General features: G+C 42.5%; 1 protein-coding gene across 2 annotated transcripts; it reads right to left on the minus strand.

The window, feature by feature from the left end:
• Window positions 1-793: 793 nt before the first annotated feature.
• Window positions 794-11,260, minus strand: otpa (orthopedia homeobox a). 2 transcript variants are annotated; one of them, XM_038805545.1, is made up of 3 exons: window positions 10,542-11,260; window positions 8,221-8,621; window positions 794-2,889 (listed from the first exon to the last, which is right to left on the minus strand). In XM_038805545.1, exons 1-3 carry the CDS (start codon window positions 10,546-10,548, stop codon window positions 2,386-2,388), a joined length of 912 nt encoding a protein of 303 aa, XP_038661473.1. In that variant the 5' UTR covers window positions 10,549-11,260; the 3' UTR covers window positions 794-2,385. The 2 variants fall into 2 exon arrangements, with proteins under 2 accessions (XP_038661473.1, XP_038661472.1); XM_038805544.1 differs by lacking the exon at window positions 10,542-11,260 and adding an exon at window positions 8,978-9,142.
• Between the last annotated feature and the right edge of the window lie 5,061 nt (window positions 11,261-16,321).

The raw sequence follows: 16,321 nt of genomic DNA on the forward strand, positions 1-16,321 counted from the left end.
TGAACTTGATCAGTCATGATCATAATGGATGGAGGAGCAGGCTCGAAGTGCCGAATGGCCTCCTCCTGCTTCTATTTTCTATGATTCTATCTAATGTTCGATGCGTTTGAAAGCAGCCAATGAAAAAACACTTCCAGTTCCTAAATACCACCCTCCCCTCACTCACTAGTGATTTCATGTTGACGGAGTATGTTGGCTGTCTATTCTTTGTAAAAAAAAAACTAATGTCACACGCTTTCCATCATTGGAACCATGACCGAATCCCCCCCCCCCCCCCCCCCCCGTCCCCCGTTATAGAAGACTCAGGAACAAGAATTTATCTCCTGCCATGATGTGGCGAGGTTTTTAAAAATGCCGTCTATTTTTCTGATTTGCACTCTCACTTATTGGCGAGTCAAACGTGAAAAGTTTTTTTGTGTGCAAAAAACTGTAAAGGCGAAACTTTGTTTTTTTTTCCTGCAATGCATTGCATTTGTTTTTATTCAATTCACTTATTGAATTTCCACAGATCGAGTTGCACTTTTTCTTAACGCGTCTGACATCTCTAAATACAAATAACTGTACATGAAATCATAGAGCTTTTCTTATAAATTTCGTTACAGGTTCAATACACATTGTGTATTAAAAACATCTGAAAATAATAACCATCACTTAGTTGCTAAATTGGGCAGTGATGAACGGGGAAAAATACATTCCTACACCTCTGTGCTGTTTTAACTGGATTATTCCCCATTGGACACTGAGTGCGTTGCAAGCCTAGACCACGAATAACCAGCACGCTGACTTTTTTTAAAAACCAGTTATGATTTGCCATGTATCAATTTGTCGTGGTTTGATAATAAACATAACTCTGCGATAGCTTTGCTAGTTCTAACACGTTAAACATCTCCAGTGCCTGTTCAGACTGCAGGTGACAGCTAAGAAGGCACAGAGCATAACGGCGTGCTCTCCGAAAGGGAATGTTAAGCCAAGATCACACACTCCGAAAATGTGAAGAGGATATTGTACATTACATATTCAAAAGGCGGGGTTCTTTTTTTATAATGAATATTTTTTTTAACCCAGCGCGAAAAAAAAATCGATAACAGATCAAACATTTATTAGGAAATCTATGTTCAATAAATAAGCACAGACAGTAAGTTAAAACATATCACAAATTGGCCAATATATAACCGGTATGGTTATTCTACACAAAAAACATCCTATATCACAGCTTTGATCATTTTGTTCACATGAAACTTCCGCCCAATAGTTAATTCTGACCAGTTCATGCAGATGAAGGTTGAGAATTTTGGAGTTTGTGTTTCCAGGGTTCGAAATACTCACGTTCACATCGCATGCTGGTGACTTTCCCCCCTCTGCATGCTGTGCAAGTGGCATTTTTGACTGAAGATTTTTTTTTTATACAGCATTTTAAAAAAAAAGAAAATCACCCAAATCATGAGCTACGACCAAGGAGAAAGAAGCCTTCCAAAGGCTTGAACATAGTGCATTGAGAAAATATTAGGAGTCAACAGGCGTTCTTGCATTCCCCACTCCATGTTGCCGGGGTCACTCTGGTGCAAGATGAGGCGCTTTCAGTCTCTACGTTGCAAACCATTTTGTCCAGCCAATTGTTAATGGTACAGTGGCAACATCGTACGGGCCGATATCCCAGTTCTTTTCGACATTGGCTGCCCAGCCACTTTAGAGATGCAACCGAGGGCCTTGAGTCTAAGTCAGTTGAAATGGTCAGAAAATTAGATGGGTTTTATTGTGTCGAGTGAAGGTGTTCAGGAATATGGAGCAAAAGTGGGCGAATGAAGTTGAGACACCGACCAGCCAGGATCTAATTGAGTGGCGGAACAGGCTAGAGGGGCTGAACGGTCCACTCCTGTTCCCTATGGCTTTAGGTAACCCCGAGGGAAATGGTTAAAAGAGGGTTATCGGCACCGGGAAACTGCACGGAAATGTAAGAGGGTGGCTTTGGGAAGTCTATCTATCCGGGTCATTACATAAGAATTATGTATATTAAGGATACAAGTATGCAGAAATCCAAAGCAAATCAAAAGAAAAAGATGGTCTAAAGTTGGTCAGAGCTCTTTCTTTGTGTGATTTCACGTGTTATTGCAACAGGTCAAGTCCAGTGATCTGGACATGTGATTGAGAGAGGAGCAGCTCAGAGTTCCACACCACAGTCACTGATAGGAGTTCCTGGAGTTGAGTCCTTGTTGGTGTTCGCGTTGTCCCTGGTGTCTCTAGTGTGTTCTTTACATATTAATGTTTTAAAGAGTTTGACCAACCGCCCTCTCCCTCCCACCTCCTACTTGCGTGTGGATACTGAAGGATGCATTTCAAACCCTGAGTCGGCTCCTTGGCTGCTGGAGAGAAGGGGGGAGGGATGCATTAAGTGAAGCTCATAGAGACTGTGTGCTCGAGTGCTTTGCGGCGCAAGGAGGCGATGCTGGTCCCCCGCCACACGTCGCTGTCCGGGGACGTGCAGAGCTGCGGGGAGCCGCTGGTCACGTTGCCAGGGCCGGCCAGAGAGGCGGGCACCATGCCAGGGAAAGTGGGCTGGTAAATGTGGGACTGCAGGCTCCCGCCGTTGGCGCCGGTGAGGCTGTTGGGGAGTCCCATGGAGTTGGGCGGCCCCCCGAGGCTGCACTGGGACAGGGACTGGGCCATGACCTGTTGCCTGCCCAGGGCCGGGGGCAGCTGCAGCTGCGAGACCCCCACGCCCGCCGTGGCCCAGCGGGTGTCGTTGGCGTGGAAAGAGCACAGGCCGTCGCCCATGCCAGCGCCTGGGAACTGGGGCAGACCGGGAGTGGGCAGCAGGGTACCGGGAGCACGGAACACATTGGTGGTCTTCTTCCGCTTCTTCCACTTGGCGCGTCTGTTCTGAAACCAGACCTGAAAAGCAAAGAGGAGGGGGGATTGCGATGAGACAGAATCGAAACAGAGACACACAATGTGCGTGAGCGACATTCCCGCCCTGAAGACAATACCTGCAGAGGGAGTGCCGAGGGAAAGCAAACTGGAATGGATCCACTTTACAGTTTAGGGAATATTCACATAACCTAGCCAGGGACTGAGAGCTCCCAGAAAGTCCTCATGAAGGAGGTAGAATTGTCCATTCAGAAAAATCCAGGCTGGGCTTTATTGGGATGGGGAGGGAGTAAAGGGGCCTGAGTGACCCCAACCCTTCACTTTCCTCTATGCACAGGGGCACCGATGAAGCCAAATTATCAAATGACATGAGGGCTGTCTCCAGCGGAAAAGTGAAGCTTCAAATCTTATTAACTGGGCACGGGGTGGGGGGGGGGAGGTTACCTGCCGCCAAAACAATTCAGCTGGTCTGGTGAGAAAGAGGTTATAGGAAGCACTGGATCTAGTCCGGCTGGGGAAATAAGAATTATAATTAAAAGAAATGTTTTAAAGACACAATTAGGTAGTCAGACACATGAAGTAGGGCAAATTAATTCCACCACGTTCAACAAAAAGCGTTTTTCTGGAGCCGGGGAAGTAATCACATCCGCTTCTCGTGGAAGGGTTGAGGAGTTTATTGAAGAACAAGAAGAGTCCTTCATCATCTATTATGAGCACTTTTAGAACTTTCACCAAGTTGCCTTGTAATTAATTGATATTCCGTTAGTGCATATAGTGCTCCACTTCAGCACAAATAGATATACAATTAACAGAGGATGAAATAAATGAATATTTTTTTAAAGCATTTCGCAATAGAAGGCTGAAATTCTGATTTGCAATTCCTATCGGGAAAGAGACACGAGACAGGAGAGTTTAACCGCTGCAAGAATTCGACTGTGTGGGAAGGGTTTGGAGTATAAAATGTCTTTAAGAAAGGCGAAACTTAACTTTCCAACATGGAGGGCGACATTCAACTCCGAGAAATGCACTCAACATTGAAAATTATTGCAACGAATGTACGAAATTGAAGTGGAGCAAACGGCGTGGAGCAAACAACAGATTTTTTTTGAAAGAGAAAAGGGGTATCTTAAATCATCGCATTTAAACCGTTAGAAAATCCTGGGCATTCAATGAGGCAGAACACAGCTTCGGGGATTGAAATACGATCAAGCTATATCTTGATTTAGAAAAGAGGAATTATTTCATTTAATAAGGAATGCAAGATGGGCAAGAAAATGAACCGTACAAATGATGCAAGATTAATTCATGCTAATTTTGCAGCAGCTACGAAATAATTTAGCACCAAGAATCCAATCGACAGTGCGGTTATTTATCACAATAACGCAAATAGTATCGAGAGAAGGGTCGACATGTTTTAGCCAATACCAAGTCTTACAGTGGGCGAAAATTAACAGTGAAATCATGGATAAATCAAATCATATTAAAGTCTGAGAAATAGATAGGTATTTATACCACAATAAAATCGTTATCGGTAAGAAGGATAGTTTGTGCAAAGAATTGATCGACACCAACCACAACACAGACATTCTAGCCGCCAATATTACAATCTGGCTGTCTGGCCTTTCATTTTTTTAAAGTAAAAGTTCCACATCTTTTCTTGTATTTTAACCCACAAGTATAAAAGCCAATACATGACACACTGTTTTAACAGATGTGAAGCGGCGTTCTTTCTTTTTTTTTTAAATACCGTGTCTCGAGTGTTAAATTTTCCAGGAAACTGTTGGGTTTATGAAGATTTCATTGTAATATTTGCGATGATTAATGCGGAGATTTTGTGTGAAATCTAAAGCTCTCATCTGCTCAGAGCACAGATTCATTCTGGCCAGCCAGCCGTGAAATCCCAGCGAAATTCATTACACTTTAATAGTGTTAGAGAAAATGCAATTTCTCATTCCATTAGAAAACTAGAAAATACTTTCAACTTGTCGCCTATTAAGACGTGGCAGGTGACGGGGCATTGCATTTCTACAATAGCGAAAGGCAGGTTATAGTGAGAATTAAAGCACATAATTAGGGCGAAAAGATGGGATATCAAGGATCACTGTGCAGCGGTTATTTCACTGATCTGGGTTTTATGTAAATAAAGTATTGGAAGCTAATTAATACATGCTGGAGACTAATGATTATGCTGATTATATTGCATAATTTGCATTATTTTCGCATTGCCATTTCAGACGACAGATGATTCAGAAAGGGGCTGCCAATAGTTGTTCCTGTGAAATATTTTAAATAAATAAATGTTGGTATTCGTGAGTCAGGAGTGTAAGCTTATGGATAAACAGCCTTTTCCTTTCTCGTGAATTAGAAACAGTGCGGGGTTAAGCACAATGTATGTGTGTGTGTGGGGTGGGGGGGGGGGGGGGGGGAGGGGGGGTGTTTGCATCGCGCTATTGTTCAGCGATTAATGTGTTGTCTGTGGAAATTGAATAAACTTTAGATAATGTTTCCTTTGTGGGAAATGACAGGAACGCACTTCATGACAAACGTTAAGAAAAAAACACAACACGTTAAACTAAACCAAGGGAGGTGACAGTTTAAAGAAGGGTTTAGCTGGCACACCATATGCAGGACCGCCGCATAAAATTCACATCCACCAACACAAATAAAGAACTGTCTCGCGTTAGGGAAAATTGACCTTGGCGCTAATTTACAATGGAAATATGTTGACATAGTTTTCAACAGAAATTTAACATTGACGACGTGTCCAGGTTTTCTGTAAAAAAAATCCGTCTAAATATGAAAGCGCATGTTTTCGTCTACAAATGAATGCACATGATCACAATCGATGCAAAAGCCTGCCTAAACTCGGGATTTAGATGTGCTAATCTCGCTGTACATAGTTGTCTAAACATATTGTGATCACTCTCTGGCGCCCGTCCACTTGCTGTTTAAACTTCAGTATGAGTTCACGGCTAATATTCTAATTTGACATCCCATGCACAAGCTATTGGGAATTAATTTCAAGCTGAAAACTGAAGGGTAACACGAGCAAATCTTCGTCATCCTGACTTTGTTTGCGACGTACGGGGGGGGGGGGGGTTGAACAAATTGTACTCTGTTTATTATGTCCAGGGCCCCCATAATTTGTTACTGGGAACTTTTCGCTTTGGAGGTTTGAGCCGCTTTACATCAGGTGTATTAGAAAGGCTGCAATTTTTTTTACACCGATTTAGACGTGAATTCTCAGCACCAAATATTGAAGACCCAATGCCGAAAATGGCCCATGGATGCACAGAGCCAGTACATTCGACCAATTTATATTTAGGTTAAACTGATATCAAATTTGCATATTCCTGTTTAATATTATTTGTTATATTTAACTTTATTAAAATCCTACATTTTGGAATTGAGTTGAAACAAGATCCTGAGATGATCCATTTCAATGTGGACCAAAGTGTTTGACTGCACTTGAATCCGTTCCCTTTCTTTTATTCGAAATATTGATCATTTTTAATGATTTCTGACTGTTGTTTAGATTGTGGCCCTTCTCTCCGGGCTTGTAAAGATTGGGGATTAAAAAGTGGGGATTCTGCTAGGATTTTGCATGCAGTCTTCTCGTTGAAAGGGAGGCTCCATAACTTTCAAGACACATTTATTTCCCAGTGTATTTATGGTGCACCCGTGCTTTTTTAAAGCAGCCTTCTCGGGGCAAGCACACAAAATGTTACCCTTTACGCTTTCCATTATCTGCTTTATCATCAGGTTATAATTACTATCGTTTTGAATCATTGACCAGCAGTTGTGATGGCCAATGTCAGCAGTAATTACACATAGCCGCTCCGGGTGATTTACTGGCCAAACCTTTCAGCAAAATCCGGACATCTCATACCGGTTTTCAAACCACACAGGTTGCTCCTGCAGTCACCGTTCACACGGGTCGGTACGGGAGATTAGCCTCATTGGTTTCCGTTAGCTAAGAAAGCGCAGGATACCTGTGGACATTAGTAATTCTTAACAACATCCCCATAGGTAGGAATGCATGTTGAGGAGCTCCTTCAACTTATGAAAATACTGAGTTCTGATCTGGAACCCCGTGCTTTATGTAGTGAAGCTACCTGCCTCCGGTTTAATCATAAATTTGCATTAGCTACATAATTAGCGTTCATCCTCATTCTAAAATGTCTCTTCACAAGTGTTACGTTTTGTGACCTCGGATTTCAACTTTGTGCGATGTGTCACTTTGGTTTCAATTAGATTTCCACATTGACATCAATCTTTACCTCCCAACTTTTAACATTTCGTGCCATTTGCGATTCGTCATCGAAGACTGAATATTTAAATTCCTCCCCTGACAATGCTTCTGCAAAGGAAATGTATCATGACCACTACAAAAAAGGCGAGAAACTGCAGGATGAAGTTTAGAAAAGTAAGTGCGTCCCAATTGTTAATCCATTCATTCAAGGTTTATCATGGTCTAAAAAGAGTTTTCTCTTTTTTTAATGTATATTTTTGTTGTAGTAACAATCACATACTCATGTGACACCACAACATGTACACATACACTGGAGTATAGTAACCCAATTCCTTTCTATTTCAGATTTTAAAAGACGCCGTCCCCAGTTAGAATATGTGGAAACTGACTAAAACATTGCCCCAGATCTGTTGCTGTGTTTTGTTTGTTCAGCAACTGGGTACCTTCCAACTTCTATTTATTTTCTGGAACCAATCTTCATACTGCCTTGATGACGGGTTGTTAATTAGCCGAAACCTTGTCAAATTCTGCTGTCATTTCTTCTGTCCTATGTTCCCCGAAATTGCATGAAAACTTGTCATTTCACCCGTGTTATCGAAACGCTTTACATTTCAGCAGTCGCTGCCTTTATGTCTCTTCACCTTTTCGACTTTTACTCTCTAACAGAAAGTCTGCAAGCTCCTGGCCCCGAAGCAAAATTAAAGAAAATGTGACAAACGAGGAGATTAATTTGTTCGCGCGCGCGATGGCAGTCACGGAATAAAAGTTACAAACGGTACATTTACGCACGAGAAAATAAAATCCCAATGCAGTTAAATAGTGGAGTTTAAAATATTCCGTTATTCCCCGACTGCTTACAGGATATGTTGCCCTCAAACGCACAGGGTCACAGTTTCCAAGTGAGTGAAGATTGCTTCCACCTATTCAACCTCGTTTAAGAAAACCTGGAGGGTTTTCAAACTTCCTACATAATTTTCGTTCACCTTTTGGAAATGGGGTTGTACCCCCACCCCTCCCACACCCCTGTGCCTGCCCCCCCCCCCCCCCCCCCGCCTCCACCCCACCTGGATTGCTGGTGGGAGATGTGGTTGGCATTTCCATACCTGCACTCTGGACTCGGTGAGGCCGATGCGCAGAGCCAGTTCCTCTCTCATGAAGATGTCTGGATAGTGGGTCTTGGCGAAGCTCCTTTCCAGTTCGTTGAGCTGAGCCGGGGTGAAGCGGGTCCGGTGCCTCTTCTGTTTCTGCTGCTGCTGCTGCTGCTGTTGCTGTTGTTGCTTGTCCGAGTCCTTGCCGCTGCCCGAGCCTCCTCCTCCACCTCCTCCTCCTCCCGGGTTCGATCCGGCCGAGGTGATGCTGTCCCCCGGAAGGAGGGTCGCACCTTCCACCGTGTCCGAGCCCGGAGGGCAATCGCCTGGGTGACCCGAATCGGAGCCCCCGGGCCCCATCCGGCACTTCACCGCCTCCCGGTGCCCCAGCAATTCAGCCGCCGCATCTTTCATTCCTGGGTAAAAGAGAGAGAAAAAACACACAAAATAAATACAAACAAGTTCCTAATACCCCAGAAGAAGAAAAAAAGAAACAGAAAAAAAAACTTTCCACCAGTTGTTAAAATCAGTGATAGATTTTCCGAACTCAAATAACAAGCACAATTCCATTAGATTGATTCTAAATCAAATTATTGCAGTAATTTGAAACTAAAATAATTACTTTTAGATAGAATTAACTAATTTTGCTGCATTACAGTGGAGTAACGAGCAGCCTGGAAGTGGGATTGCCATCCAGCAGCCCCCGGTGATTCGTTCCCAGACACAGGGATATATTTGGGGGTTTGGAGCGGTGTTTTGCGCAAACACTCACCCAGGCGAGCGTCCAGGAGGTCGGCGTGGGAGAGCATGGCGCAGCGCTCCAGGGTGAAATCGCCCCGAAAAACCGGAGAGGTTTTTTAAAAAATACAAAAAAAAAACTACAAATGTCTGTTTGTTGTAAAAGGGGGTCTCTTGCATTATAATCTCCTTTAGAGGGACGGGGTGGTGCTTAACACTTGAATGAGCCCATGAGCAACTCCAAATCAGGGCCAATCAAAACTCGCCGCTGTAAATGTCAACGCAAAGTGAGACTCCATTACGCATGCCTCAAGGCAGCTCTCCCCAACCACTCACAAGCCACTCAGAACATTTACAATTCTATTTCTGCTTTCCAAATCTGATTTATTAGCTTTCAACGTCAAATATTATGCCTTTAAATGACCTGTTCTAATTTGGATAATAGATACAAACCAAACATAATAAAGCCAATATTACAGGAATTATATTTATCTGACTATACCTTATCTGCTCACTTCCCTTTCCAATGCCTTAATGTGATCTATTATGATTCTGAGTTTAAATATTGATGTTACCGCAATTTTCTAACAGATCGGACCTCTACACTTATTGAATGGCTGGAATACCCCCCCCCCCCCCCCCCCCTCCCTCGCCCACAGTTGAAACTTATACATTTTCTAATCATAAAACTCCGGGTGGAGGAATTCAACTCTTTTTCAAAGTCGATTCGTAACCAAAAATAAGGTTTTTTTGTTTTAATTGTTTCCGTTTTGTAGCATTTTGTCCTTTTTCTGAGCGCACTAACGCAATTATTTCCCACCGTGGAAAGATTTGGGGTCGTCGCGGGCATGTTTGCAATCCAACACTACTTCACCAATGTTGTACCCGAGGAATATCTCTGAAAAGTTATGCACGGGGAACAGAATCGAGTCCCCTTGTGTTTGGGGAGGGGGTGGGTGGGCAGGGCGATTATCAATAATATGGATTTGAACAACTTTGTCACTGCTTCAACAGTTTCCAGAACTGTAAAAACAGGTGAAGCCATCCGTCTCTAATCTTGTGATTTCCAAAATCAGTCAACAACAAAGTTTCTGTTAGTAATATATTTCAAACCAGACTAATTTTCAAGATCATTAGGCATTTATCTAATTAGTGCCAAATCTATAAGCTTTTATTACGATTATTAAAATAAAATCAGTATAAATGTGTACTAATTTGCCACTGGTTTAGACTTGGCTGTCAATTGAAAGACTGTTGTTGTGAATGATATCAGTGGAAATCGAGAGCAGGTTACAGTGCTGATGTAATGGGTGTAGGAACCAGTCCATTCAAATAACGTTTGTACTGGAGAGCTTGTATCTCCTAAAACATTTAGCTTAACACAAGAAAACAATGCTTAAGAAGGGTAATAAGGTAGAATTGAGACTGATGTACTTCATTGATACAATTCATCTCGACTGTGATTGATTTTTTAAAACAAAATTGATGCAATTAAGAGAATTTATTAAGTGGTAATAAAAGTACAAAACTGGTGTTATATAAAGTCTGTTAAAATCAGGTACAATAGGCTAATTGTGCAGCAATTTAATGACTCTCACCAAACATTAGGACAGCCTAAAAGCAGATGCAAGAGTGAGCTTTTAAAACGCTCTGTATAGTGAGGAGCAGACAAAGGAGGCGGCGAGGCGGCGATTGTGCATTTTTGTTCTTTTCTTCTGGAACTTGGCTAGATTTATTCAATTCTGCTTTTAGACACGTCAGCCCTCAGAATGAATGTGAGTGTCGATCGCATCCACTGCGGAGCGTTTGCATCCTGATCTCGGGCAGACATCCCCCAGGCTCCAGCCTCCAGCTTGCTACCTGCTCCTTTCAGCCCATTTGGGGTGGACTCTGAACTCTTCGTGTGCATGTATGTACGTCAATAATATTAGAAAACCAAGGTGAACTGGGACCTGGGAAAAGAAGAGCAATCTACTGTTAGAGAGACAGAGAGAAATAACAGCAGCTTCACCAGAAGCTCCAAATGCAAAAAAGAAAGCATGGAGTCAGTTCTGCAAAAGGCTGCTGCGTCCTCATTGAAGAGAAAGACTCGGGTGTTGAGCAGATCCTGGTTAAAAGTATTCTTATCGTTGCATTGTTTAAAAAAACGTCCATGATGGGCTAGAATGTTAGAAATGTGGGTTTTGCTTTAATTCTGTAATAGCGTCTTGACGATTACCTGTGTATTTACTTTCCTATCCGCCTTTCTGTTCAAATTGAGATGATACATGGTTATTAAAATGTATCGACTTTGCGCTACAGTTAAGTATATTTTGTATTATAGAGAGATCATTGGTTTTATTATTCGCTGTTTACTGCCGACTGGTAATGGCAGCCGAGTGATTGATAGATAAGCTGCTGCATTTATGACTTCTTACACTGCTGTGCTCTCTCATGTCGGCACAGAGGGATACTTGTGCAGGTTTGTACACTTCCGACCTGGTCCAAGGAGAAAGGGGTTGGGAAGCCGAGGCGGAGGGGGAAATGGGGGTGGGGGGTGGGGGGGAGAACAACTGTTGGGAAACTTTGATCACGATGTGACGAATGGAGAGAGCAAAGTGTAGGGATAAGAAAATAGCATAATTAACATTTGCTGGGAGATTAAGTTTAAATGAAGACAAACTATCCTTATTTAAAAATGCCTCCGGGTATAGAGGACGGATAAAAAGTCCCGACTAAAGAAATAATGGGGTTCTCGCTCACTCTCATTCCACTTTCTGCTGGATTTCTGTTTCAATCTGAGCCCACGGCAAAGTGAGCAGAAATACATTTGCAAACTGTCACACCCGCAGCCGCAGTCAAAATAAGCACAGGGGCAGCGATTGTCTGCGAAAAATACATTCCACAAGCAAATGGTTTTGGGGCAGGTGTTGAGGCGGGGAGAAAGACAACCAAACTTACCGAGTGGGTGCACTGGAGCGGAGATCCGTCCACTGTAGAATTGACAGCGTTCGGGAGGCCTGGAAGCTTCTTCTGAAGCAACATTTTTAGCCAGGCGCCGGAGCAAAGTCAAAGTGTGTTTTGTTTTTGGTCTCGGAATCGAGTCCAGAGAAGAGCCGGACAAAACAGAGGGTTATTTATGGAAGCGATCGGTACCATTTTAAATAGCTTTCAGATTGTTGCTCACCCCGAAGGCAGCGGCGAAAGAGCTGCCTGGAAACATATTGGTTGCCCGTAATGTAATTTATTTATTGAGTTTGTTTCTTGTGGAACGCAAAGATTCAATTGTATACAAACACAACCCGGTTAGAAGGCAAACTGGAGATAGGAGAGTAGCGCAGAACACTGTCTCTCGAAGTTGTTTTTAACGTTAAGGTGTGGAAACTGGGCGTTTGGGATTTTTATTTTTCTGATTTCTGTAATATTTCCATTTACTGGCGTCGCTGTCGGCTGACGAGAAACTGGCTTTGTTTATTTTTATTTAAAAGAACAAATGCCGCTACAACTGGGTTATTTTTTTTTAGCGACCACTCCTGAAATCTAAAAGTCTGAAAATTCCAACCAACTCAATTTGGAAAAGCGTAAAGTCTGCAGAGCGATACAAGACAAAATTAATTGTAAATATTATACCTTTCAGTAAAACGTAAAGTAGGCAGCAAAACCCTCCAAATACTGGCCATGCACACGTTGGAAACAATTGATTTATGTTAAATATCATTGGCCATATGAAATTGGAAGAAAAAAAAAGTCTTGGGAATGAAAGGACTTGAGTCCAAATATGTTGACCGTGGTATAACCGTGTGCTGTGTATAATTCCTGACTGAATGAACGCATTAGCTGTCTTACTGATAAATGGCCCCACAAAAATTCACACTAATAAACGGATTATAAACCGTTGTAAGAGTTCCAGAATTCGCCCATGCATTCAGTCAGATATTCAGCTATTTCTTCATCTGCTTTGCCATTCGCCTGGTTTGATTCCGTGTTTGTTGTTGTTTCTTAAAAAAAAACAATGCTTATCCCGACCCCTGGCGTTTGTAATGAAGAGTCCACTACAATAATTAACGATCGCACATTTTCTTATTTTCTTGCCTGATGAGAAGAATCAATTTTAATTCGTCGGCAAATTAGAGCAATGCTTTTCTGTGTCATTCAGTTACATAAAACAAGCCAGTGATTGGGGGCTTTTATTTATTTTATGCAAAAAAAAACATGAGAGTAAACACCCACACAGAAATCCATCAGGATTTAAAAAACATACTTTTTCAAATTATATATATATATTTTAAACTTTAATTAGGCAAAACCTCAAGGAAGCGCCGACAGCGCCCTTTCTCTCTCCATTTGGATTTTAACAAGATACCGATAATAAGAACACATCAATCTTTTCCCCCAAATAAATAAAAATAGACAAACAAACAAATTCGCCTCGAACAAGTTAATGCGGTGTATCTGAGTGGAAAGTAGATATTTTCACGCACTCTGGAGATGAGGAGAGACTTTTAATAAATATCACAAGAAAACAAATGTAATTCCAGCAATTCTCAGCTCGGTTAGTTAGTATTCTCACACCGTGCGCAGCACTGCTTTTTAAAACCCAGTTAGTTCCAGAATATGACTGTCATTCAATCAGGGACCTTTCGATCCGCGTTCGTTTATTATTTGGCTATTCCAGAGGTAATATGGCTTATTTTACAAGGATGATTTTTGTTGACTTTTTTTTCCAACCGAGCTAATTCGGGCGTCTATATTCACTCAATTAGAGAATTCTGAAGAGAAAATCGATCTTCCATCTACAGAAATGCCAGGTTAACAAATTAGATTCTTGTTTCGTGCAGGTGATTTTGTGAGAGCGCAGACAGTTCATGAATTAGAAGTAATAAGTTGTTTGTGTGGATGTTTCTCTCTCTCTCTCTCTCTCTCTGTGTCGAGGCCAGGAGAATGGGGCTGGAAGGCAGGTTGCTTTGCCAGATCAGACACTCGCAAACCTCCGCCTCGCCCCGCATGCAGCCCATCGCTAAATCTTCGCAGCAGCCTTCAATTAAGGGGCGCTCTGCCCCTGAACGCGTGCTCTATTAAATCGTGATTCAGCCAAAAGAAATATAATTATGGCTCCAAATAAAATAATCAGCATTGAAGAGCGATTTCGTTAATGAGATGGAGCGGCTGCGTGTCACGGAGTACGGGGGTCTCATTAAACGCTGGTAATGAGCCTGGGTCTGTGGATGAGGCAGAACAGGAGGGGAGGATGAGAGAGGGGGGGGGGGGGGGGGATCTGTTTTGTTTTGTAAAATGAAAATCCAACGTTTAAGTGAGGGAGTCGGGCAAAGGCGAAACAAAATACATCCCGCTTTCAGAAACGTTGGCACTCGATGTGATGTGACAGGCTTTATACTGAAGGGGTTTCAAGCTCAAATTTCTCATGCCCGGAAATTCAGCCGCTGGAACTTGGTGTCAGTGCTAGGCTGTGCGCGCATACGGGGTCTTGGGTGAAACTCAGGCTACAACCAACCTGTACAATCTCTGGCACTCCTTAAATTGAATCTTGCTGCTCTGAACATCTTGCCTTTAGGGTTGGCTCCGGTGTTGATTTGTAGGGACTGAGTTAATTTGCTTGCTTTTGTCCAAACCGACCCTACCGCCTCCTGACTCTGGCCCAAGAATTTGGTTCTATTTGTGTCCGCGTTTTGGACGCAGTTTGATTTTGCAGGGCCAAATGTCTCATTGGTCAGAATTCTCAGGTCACCAAAGGCAGCTGCCAAAGTCTGTTTCCAAGCCTCCAATAAACTGTGCACGCCATTGAGAAACACCAAATATTACCAACCTCATCAACTTGCACCGATACAGGAAAATGCCCCAAAGTCCTTCGCCGGTGCATTGTCAAACTCAACCGGACACATATTAGGACAAACCAAAAAGCTAGTTCAAAGAGTAGATTTTAAGAGCAAATTAATGGATAGAGAGATGGTTAGGTTCAAATGGTAGTTAGAGGGGCGGAGACGTTTCAAGGGTAGAGAACTGTAGGAGTTTAAAGAGACATGGAGAGATTTAAAGGATAGCTAAATAAGAGGTTTAAAGGATAAATAGAGGGATGGAAGAGTTTAAGTATAGAGAGGTTTAAAGGAGAGAGGTGGACAAATTTAAAAGGCAGAGAGAAATGAAGTGAAGGTAGATAGAGAGGTGGAGGGGTTGAATGGACAGATAGCGACGTGGAGAGGTTTAAAGGATAGAGAAGCGGAGAACGTTAAAGGACACAGAGGTGGAGGAGTAGAACGGATAGAAAAGTGGAGTAGTTTATAGGATAGATAGAGGTGAAGAGGTTTAAAGGGTAGAGTGGTGGAGGTCTAAAGGGATAGAGAAAAATGGTAGGGTTGAACGGATATATAGAGGTGGTGTGATTTAAAGGATTGAGAGAGAGGTTGGGGGGGGGGGGGGGGGGGGGTTTAAAAGGTAGAGATGTGGAAATGTTAAAAGGTCAGATAGAGAGGTGGAGTAATTTAAAGGATATATAGAGAGGTAGACAGTGTTAAAGGATAGATAGGCAGGTGAAGAAGTTTGAAGGATAAGGCGGTGGAGAGGTTTAAATGATAGAAGGATGAAGAAGTTTGAAGGATGGAGAGGTTTAAAGACAGATAGAGAGGTGGAGTGGATTAAAGGATAGACGAGGAGTTTGAAGGATCAATAGAGAGATGGAAAGATTTAAAGGATAGAAAGAGGTGAAGAGGTTTAAAAGATAGAGTGGTGGAGACGTTTACAGGATAGAGTGGTTCAAAGAACAGTTAGAGTGGTGGAGAGGTTTACAGGATAGAGAGGTGGAGAGGTTCAAAGAATAGATAGAGAGGTGGAGAGGTTTACAGGATACCGAGAGAGGTGGAGAGATTTAAATGATAGAGGTGGAAGGGGTTTAAAGGATAGAAAGTGAGGTGAGGAGGTATAAAGGTAGATATAGAGGTGAAGAGATTTAAATAATAGAAAAAGTAGAGGTTGAAATAATAGAGAGGTGGAAGGTTTAAAGGATAGAAAAATAAGTGAAGAGGTTTAAAGGATAGATAGAGAGGTGAAGAGGTTTAAAGGGTAGATAGAGAGATTTAAAGGGTAGATAGAGAGGCGGAGAGGTTTAAAGGGTAGATAGAGAGGCGGAGAGGTTTAAAGGGTAGATAGAAAGGCAGAGAGGTTTAAAGAGTAGATAGAGAGGCAGAGAGATTTAAAGGGTAGATAGAGAGGCAGAGAGATTTAAAGGGTAGATAGAGAGGCAGAGAGATTTAAAGAGTAGATAGAGAGGCGGAGAGGTTTAAAGGATAGAGAGGCGGAGAGGTTTAAAGGGTAGATAGAGGCACGGAGAGGTTTAAAGGGTAGAGAGAGAGTTGAAGAGGTTCAAAGGATATATAAAGAGGTGAAA

This window comes from Scyliorhinus canicula, chromosome 8 (assembly GCF_902713615.1).
Source record: "Scyliorhinus canicula chromosome 8, sScyCan1.1, whole genome shotgun sequence".
In the NCBI taxonomy this organism is placed as follows: Eukaryota; Metazoa; Chordata; class Chondrichthyes; order Carcharhiniformes; family Scyliorhinidae; genus Scyliorhinus; species Scyliorhinus canicula.

What these genes read in the sequence shown, in the direction of transcription:
- otpa (XM_038805544.1), bottom strand. Translation starts at nt 9,014, where the DNA reads ATGCTCTCCCACGCCGACCTCCTGGACGCTCGCCTGG. An exon ending in CCTCCTGGACGCTCGCCTGG is followed by an intron (nt 8,622 to 8,977) that starts GTGAGTGTTTGC and finishes TCTTTTACCCAG; the next exon opens with GAATGAAAGATGCGGCGGCT. An exon ending in TCACCGAGTCCAGAGTGCAG is followed by an intron (nt 2,890 to 8,220) that starts GTATGGAAATGC and finishes TTTGCTTTTCAG; the next exon opens with GTCTGGTTTCAGAACAGACG.